The sequence below is a fragment of the Nerophis lumbriciformis genome, linkage group LG02 (genome assembly GCF_033978685.3).
Source record: "Nerophis lumbriciformis linkage group LG02, RoL_Nlum_v2.1, whole genome shotgun sequence".
In the NCBI taxonomy this organism is placed as follows: domain Eukaryota; kingdom Metazoa; phylum Chordata; class Actinopteri; order Syngnathiformes; family Syngnathidae; genus Nerophis; species Nerophis lumbriciformis.
The window spans coordinates 63441766-63450203 of NC_084549.2; the positions used below are offsets into that span (position 1 = coordinate 63441766).

The 8438-nt window shown below is 38.1% G+C and overlaps 1 protein-coding gene across 1 annotated transcript; it reads left to right on the forward strand.

Annotated features, from left to right (window-relative positions):
• otx1 (orthodenticle homeobox 1) lies at positions 1 to 7959 on the forward strand. Its single transcript, XM_061966344.1, has 4 exons — positions 1 to 238; positions 1174 to 1364; positions 3470 to 3621; positions 6394 to 7959. The coding sequence occupies exons 2-4, from the start codon at positions 1268 to 1270 to the stop codon at positions 7144 to 7146; spliced, it is 1002 nt and encodes a 333-aa protein (XP_061822328.1). The 5' UTR covers positions 1 to 238; positions 1174 to 1267; the 3' UTR covers positions 7147 to 7959.
• The last annotated feature ends 479 nt before the right edge of the window (positions 7960 to 8438 follow it).

Below are 8438 nucleotides of genomic sequence, written 5' to 3' on the forward strand. Positions count from 1 at the left end.
TCTCTATCGGCCTCCATTAGCTGACGATCACTTTGATTTTGTTTGTCCGCCGGAGGACGAGGGCACGCCGGGGAGCTTGGAGAGCTTTGCAGGGCCGACATGTGGACGACTTTGCGGGCCGACCCTCACTGACTTTTAGGCGGATTTTGTTGCTCGCGCTTGCCGCTGCTGGATGATTGTTGGCTTTATTTGCTTTTCCTGCAGCTTTCTGGACCCAAACAGGCGACAAGAAAACAAGGTAAACTTTTGACTCTTTTTCTACTTTGTCGCCGGCGTTTTTGACTTTTTTTTTCTTGAAAAAAGAAATATAGTTGTCTTGGATAAAGAGGCCATTAACGAGTGGAAGCTTTGGTTTGTCAGCTGATAAGCAAATGTTCTCATGTAAATGAGAATTGGCTTCATTTGCACAGAGAAGTCTTCTTTTCACTGCAATACACGTTGGCTCTTTTGTCGAACCATCCTGCTGACATTCTGCCATTCCTGATAAGCAGCACACGTTGATATTAAAGCCACACTAAATGGTCACTTCAAAAAAAGCTGTGGAGAATGTCATTATTTTTTCTTTTTAAATCAAATATGTTATTTTGTTTGAACGCTTAAAAAAACACTACGAGTAATATTTTTGTCTGCTTAATTCTCCCAAATTAGACCGTAAAATGTCGCACAAACAAGTTGAAATAAATTAAGCAATTTTTCCTTTTTAAGTATTTGAAATAAAATTGTGTTTTTTCGTTATCTGTGAAATGTTGAAATGTCTCATTAAAATGAGGCCTGAGCAAAATATGATTTGCGTAATTAGGAAAAAAAAGTTAAGTTTGAGCAATAAAACAAGTTTTTTTTAAGTATAATAACACCACTTAAATCAGTTTGATTTTTTATTACTTTAAATGTGTTTTTCCCTTTTTAATTGTCAAACCCAAATTGAATAGCACATCTTCAAATGCTTTAGAACTTGTATGATTGTATTGAACAGAATAGGTCCACTTTATAATAATATTACATAATATATTAACATAATAGTGGAGTGTTTTGTTCCAAGTTTGAACTTGCAGTCACACTTTAAAAAAAATAAAAATGTAATCGAATATTAGAAATGATTAAAAAAAAAAGTGTTGGTAAAAGTTTGAGTGATGGTAAAAGTGTGACTTTGTTGTGTTTGGTGGCGGGCTGCAGTGAGCCGGTGGGTGCCGCCTGTCCCGCCAAGCTGCAGCATCGCGGGAGAGCGAGCCACTGGCCTGAGCTGGGCGGCGCAGTGAGCGCCTGTAGCATGATGTCCTACCTCAAGCAGCCCCCCTACGGCGTCAACGGCCTGGGGCTCAGCGGCGCCGCCATGGACCTGCTGCACCCCTCTGTGGGATACCCAGGTAACGATTATCATCATCATCATTATTATTATTATAATATTATTATCATCCTCATGTGTCATGTCTTTTTATTTTTTCTGACAATAATGTGCAATAATGTTATGTGTATATGTATATATATATATATATATAGATATATATATATATAGATGCATATTTTCTTTTTTATCTTTTTTTTTACTATTCATATTACTAAATGAGTGTGTATGCACCTTAGGGGATCTGCTCCAATTTCGTTGTTCTTTGAACCTGTTCACTGTAATAATGACAATAAAATTCTATTAGTATTATTGTTATTATCATCATCATCATAAAACTCCAAACATTTAATTGTGTCAGTTTGAATGATCTTTCATTGTTTTGGGGCCCCTGCACGTTCACCTCCCTAAACAAAACATTTATAAATATATATATATATATATATATATATATATATATATATATATATTATTTTTGCTCTGTTAAGTATTGTATTTGTAAAACCTGACTTAAAATAGGCCCAACCTCGATGTGGATTGTGTTGCCAATTGTCTGAATTATTTATTTTTATAAATGTTTGATTCTGCACAATTTTTTAAAACTGCAGTTCTCGGCCTTTAGAACGATTTAACTGTATGAAATATTTCGTAAATTGTTACTAAAACATTTTCATATAATAATCTAAAATCATTATTTTGCTGTCTAAAATGTTACTAGTTTTTTTTAAATTTTTATATAGCGTTGGCATTAAAATTTGTTTAAAATTTCGTTTTTTTTTTAACTTGTTTGAAAATGTTCTGCAGAGGATAAAAACACTAAAAGATTAATAACTCGATGAATTAAATCCAAGTTGAATTAGCTTAGTTGGAAAGTTCGTAACAAAACTTTAAAAACATTTATCGAGTCATGAATTCTAACTTTAAAAAAAAAAAAAAAGGTATTAAAAACCAGTATTTTTAATATATACTGTACAAAAGTACGGACAAAATACTCTTTTCAATACAAACCAACAATTGAACAACTTACATTACAAACCATGTCAAATAAAAGTCCAAACAATGCAGACAATACAAATATTATTATGAAGTTAATCATGTTTGACGGCAGAAATAAATTCCATTTTAGCATTTTTTTTTATTGAACAATATATAAATGTCTCTTTCCAAATATTCACCAGGTTGAGCAATCATCATCCTTACAAATAAATGTTAAAACAGTAAAGAGACAATACAAAAAGATTGTATATTTTATTTTTTTATATTTTAAACAATAAAAAAAAAAAAGTAAAACATTTATATGCACGTACAACACTTAAAACCTTTAGCGTATCAGTATGTGGAATTAAATTATGGAATGGATTAAGTAAAGAAGTTAAACATTGTACTGATATGATCCAGTTTAAGAGGTTCACAGACGTTATTTTATTATATAAAAAGGTCAGTCAATGATTCTATATATTTGTAAACGCTCTGAAGTGGGAAAGGGGTAGGATTAAATAAGCTTTGCTTCTTCCTACTCCTTTTCGGGCATGATGTAAAATGAAATGATATGAAATTGTGTGATGTATTATACTGTAAGTGTGTTCATGTTCGAAATAAACTAAAGAAAGAAGGAAAGAAACAATTTGGCTTATCTAAAACAACTTAAATTCCTCCACTAAAGACTATAATTGAAGGGGTTTTCTATTTAACATGTATTTTGTTCATTTAAAATAATTAGTCCAATGGGAGGATTTGGGTTTTACTTTAATTGACTTTTAAGAATGATACAAACAAACTATTAATAATCATTTCTAGTTTACTATCTTTCATAAATATTGCAAGTGTATTCTTTTCTATAGTAACTGAGTACATTTGTCTTCCTGCCACCCGCTGATCTCCCTAAATAAATACATGTAGACAAATGTTCCACAACTAAATGATATATATATTATATATATTATTACATTTTTGTTTCATCCATATTTGTAGTTCACATTTGTAGTTTATCCATTCAAGCATGGTGGTCCTCGGCACTGCCTGATTTAAAAAAAACTAATTAAAAAAAAAAAAATATATTTAAAAGTGAGGCTATTTTAATTTAAAATGTTGGCCCCCAGCGTAATGTCGTCCGTGTTCCCCCCCCAGCGACGCCCAGGAAGCAGCGGCGGGAGAGGACCACGTTCACCCGCTCCCAGCTGGACGTGCTGGAGTCTCTGTTCGCCAAGACCCGCTACCCCGACATCTTCATGCGCGAGGAGGTGGCGCTCAAAATCAACCTGCCGGAGTCCAGAGTTCAGGTCCGCACTTTCGCCAAACACACTTTGTCACTTAATGGCCATTTCTTAAATGTTTCCTATAAAAATGCACCAGGACGTTAACTTACACCCTGTAATGTTGTGATGTTTCTACACACCCCAGCGGGACGTTAAGGGCCATAAATAATTAATAGATAACATCGACTTGCCGCTCCATTTTGACTAGCAAAGTGCTTCTAGCTAATAGGCTAATTAATTTACATAACTTACTTAATCTTTGGTTAATTTACTCGCACTTTGGTGGTGCTTTATTACTTTATGAGCGTTTTGGGCACATTTTAGTGCTCATTTATGACGAGCGTGTCCTCGGTTCTGTTCAGAGTTTTTTAAAAAAACTTAACAAATTGTTTGCGCCGCCATTTTGAAGCAACACAAAAGTGCGTCGTCACGGTAAAAACTGAGATCATGTCCACATTTAAAATCCATCTGTAAAATTACCTGCATGATGACTCGGCACTTATTTCTCGATTTACATCAAATTTCGGCTCCTGCTTTGCTAAATAAACATTTAAAAATGTATTAGTCACTGGGATTTAATCATTGTGTATAAATGATATTTCTGTTTTTTGAGGACCCCCCAAGTAGGCAGGGCACATAAATGCCTGTTAAGAAAATACAATTATACTTTCATGTGAAATTATTAATTTTCCATGTAATGTAATATTGTGATTTTAGTATTTGATAAAACGAACTTTACCAAAATATAACATTTTCTTTTAACTAATTGGACAGTGCTAAAGTTAATGACATCACTTTCAAAGTTACAAATACAATCAATGGTTGCGTTCAAGTGCGGTGGGTATTTCTCCATGTTTGGGGTTGTTTTCCTTGCACAGTTTAATTTTCAAACATTCCAGAGTACAGTGAAGCAGGAATAGGAAACCCAAGAAAATACAATTATACTTTCATGTGAAATTATACATTTGCCATGTAATGTAATATTGTGATTTAGTATTTGATAAAACGAACTTTACCAAAATACAACATTTTCTTTTAACTAATTGGACAATGCTAAAGTTAATGACATCACTTTCAAAGTTACAATCATGGGTTGCGTTCAAGTGCGGTGGGTATTTCTCAATGTTTGGGGTTGTTTTCCTTGCACAGTTTAATTTTCAAACATTCCAAAGTACAGTGAAGCAGGAGTAGGAAACCCAAGAAAATACAATTATACTTTCATGTGAAATTATTAATTTTCCATGTAATGTAATATTGTGATTTTAGTATTTGATAAAACGAATTTTACCAAAATATAACATTTTCTTGTAACTAATTGGACAGTGCTAAAGTTACAAATACAATCAATGGTTGCGTTCAAGTGCGGTGGGTATTTCTCCATGTTGGGGTTGTTTTCCTTGCACGGTTTAATTTTCAAACATTCCAGAGTACAGTGAAGCAGGAATAGGAAACCCAAGAAAATACAATTATACTTTCATGTGAAATTATTCATTTTCCATGTAATGTAATATTGTGATTTTAGTATTTGATAAAACGAACTTTACCAAAATATAACATTTTCTTTTAACTAATTGGACAGTGCTAAAGTTAATGACATCACTTTCAAAGTTACAAATACAATCAATGGTTGCGTTCAAGTGCGGTGGGTATTTCTCCATGTTTGGGGTTGTTTTCCTTGCACGGTTTAATTTTCAAACATTCCAGAGTACAGTGAAGCAGGAATAGGAAACCCAAGAAAATACAATTATACTTTCATGTGAAATTATTCATTTTCCATGTAATGTAATATTGTGATTTTAGTATTTGATAAAACGAACTTTACCAAAATATAACATTTTCTTTTAACTAATTGGACAGTGCTAAAGTTAATGACATCACTTTCAAAGTTACAAATACAATCAATGGTTGCGTTCAAGTGCGGTGGGTATTTCTCCATGTTTGGGGTTGTTTTCCTTGCAGTTTAATTTTCAAACTTTCCAGAGTACAGTGAAGCAGGAATAGGAAACCCAAGAAAATACAATTATACTTTCATGTGAAATTATAACATTTCCATGTAATGTAATATTGTGATTAGTATCTGATAAAACGAATTTTAACAAAATATAACATTTTCTTTTAACTAATTGGACAATGCTAAAGTTAATGACATCACTTTCAAAGTTACAATCGATGGTTGCGTTCAAGTGCGGTGGGTATTTCTCCATGTTGGGGTTGTTTTCCTTGCACGGTTTAATTTTCAAACATTCCAGAGTACAGTGAAGCAGCAATAGGAAACCCAAGAAAATACAATTATACATTCATGTGAAATTATTAATTTTCCATGTAATGTAATATTGTGATTAGTATTTGATAAAACGAATTTCAACAAAATGTAACATTTTCTTTTAACTTATTGGACAATGCTAAAGTTAATGACATCACTTTCAAAGTTACAATCGATGGTTGCGTTCAAGTGCTGTGGGTATTTCTCAATGTTGGGGTTGTTTTCCTTGCACGGTTTAATTTTCAAACATTCCAGAGTACAGTGAAGCAGGAATAGGAAACCCAATTGGAGTTTGTGGGTGAAACAAAACGCTGTGGCCGATGCGAGCGCCTCTGTGTTCTAGAATGATCTCAGTGTGCGCTGAAAGCCAATAGCTTGTTATCTTGGAGACTGAAATTGGAGCCCTGGCGAGTCGAGGGTGGGGGGGGAATGACCGCGATGGCTAATAACCCCTCATTTTCCTTACAATGCGGTCCCAGCGCGGCGAGCAGGAAGTGTTGAGGTGTTGTGCTAACGTCTGGCGTGTTCTTCAGGTGTGGTTCAAGAACCGCAGGGCCAAGTGTCGCCAGCAGCAGCAGAGCGGCGGAAGCGCCAAAGCCCGGCCGCCCAAGAAGAAGTCGTCTCCGGCGCGCGAGAGCACGGGTTCCGAGAGCAGCGGTCAGTTCACGCCGCCCGCCGTCTCCAGCACGGGCTCGTCGTCGTCTTCGTCCTCGTCCGCCAACCACGCGGGCCCGCCGGCGGCGCTCGGCAGCACGTCCACTTCCATCGGTACCGTGTCGTCCATCTGGAGCCCCGCCATCTCCCCCGGGAACGCGCCCGCTCCCGCCGCGGCACCGCTCCCCGAGCCCGGCCCGCCCTCCAACGCCTCGTGCATGCAACGCTCCATGTCGGGCTCGGCGGCCGCCGCCACCTCCTACCCCATGTCGTACAACCAGACGCCGCCGGGCTACGGACAGGGCTACCCCGCCCCCTCCGGCTCCTACTTTGGCGGCGTGGACTGCGGCTCCTACCTGGCGCCCATGCACTCCCACCACCACCCTCACCAGCTCAGCCCCATGACAGCGTCGTCCATGTCGGGTCACCCTCACCACCACCTCAGCCAGTCTTCGGGCCACCATCACCACCACCACCATCAGGCGTACGGCGGCTCCGGCCTGGGCTTCAACTCCTCCGACTGCCTGGATTATAAAGAGCAGACAGCCGCCTCGTCGTGGAAGCTCAACTTTAACGCCACGGACTGCTTGGACTACAAAGACCAGACCTCCTGGAGGTTCCAAGTCTTGTGATCGGCCTTTTGTTTTTTCCTACACTCTCTGCCTCCCCTCCTCTGGTGTTCCCACCTTAGCTCCTCTTCTAAAGACCACAAGACAGGATGCTCCCACTTCTTCTCTGACAAAATAGAAATGAAAGGTTTTCTTTTATAAACGTCAAAAATTGATTTTAACCAGCCCCCTCCCCCCTCTCGTGACCACCAGCTCTCTGGACAGGAGAAATATTTGACCTCCAATCAAACCCCGTGTACAGTTATTTGGCAAATGTGTTATTTTAGACGCAAGAAGAAGATTTTTAGTCAGCGCCCGGGGCGAGCAGCTGAAATGTGTAAATATGTATTTGGGTCAGTTCCAGTGACCACCTTTTTAGTTGGTGTTTTAATACCACTTTTGGAGGTGGGAGGGGGACAAATGTATGTAAATCTCTCCAAAGAATTCAAATTGGCCAACTTTTTCTATCCGATGTTTGACTACGAGAGGAAGACGTTTGAGCAAAAACCTCCCAAATTAATTAGTTTCCCGGATGATCTAAAAATGACTTATGGAATTGTTCTGCTAGCTTCTCGTGATGTTTAAACACAGCACTTGGCTTCACGGTTTTATTGTGTTGGAATAACGCCGGTGAGATGTTGAATGTATGCTAAAGGCGACCATGACCCTCACTTCCATGTTCATCCAATAAAGATCCCTTCAGTCACATCTGCTGTCCCGCGCTTGTCAAACTCACTTTTCTTTACGGGCTCGTTTTGTTTTGCCCCCCAATTCCAACGTGCCGCACATGCAAATTGTACACAAGGAAGCTGTGGCGTTAATCCCGCCCTCTGCTTGGAGCTCATTTGATCGAGGCGTCATTGAACGCAGCGTGGAGAAAAAAACTACCAAAAATATCCTGCAGGAATTTCACAGTTGCTGATGCACTAATTACGTAGGTGGGGCAGGTTAGGGGGGGTCGTGTGTGTGTGTTAGCCTGCGAGCCACATACACACTGATATAAAAAGGAGGAAGCAAAAACAATTTAACTTAATTGCTGTGATTAACACATGCAGACAAACAGCTAACGTGTTTGTATACTTTACAAACTGATGTAACCAAATTACTTTAATGTGATTTAACGCTTTAATGATTTGATATTTTATTTCCAAATGGGCCTCAGGAGTTGAGAACATCTTTTCAATAAGAACACTTTGGATAGTAAACAACTTCCAGTTCAAATCCATCAGCTGATTGAAACTAGGTGTTCTCCATGGGCGTGTATATAAAGAAATAAAGATACCAAATGATGCTTGTTATATGGACCAGCACATTTG

What these genes read in the sequence shown, in the direction of transcription:
- otx1 (XM_061966344.1), top strand. Translation starts at nt 1,268, where the DNA reads ATGATGTCCTACCTCAAGCAGCCCCCCTACGGCGTCAACGGCCTGGGG. An exon ending in CCCCTCTGTGGGATACCCAG is followed by an intron (nt 1,365 to 3,469) that starts GTAACGATTATC and finishes TTCCCCCCCCAG; the next exon opens with CGACGCCCAGGAAGCAGCGG. An exon ending in TGCCGGAGTCCAGAGTTCAG is followed by an intron (nt 3,622 to 6,393) that starts GTCCGCACTTTC and finishes CGTGTTCTTCAG; the next exon opens with GTGTGGTTCAAGAACCGCAG.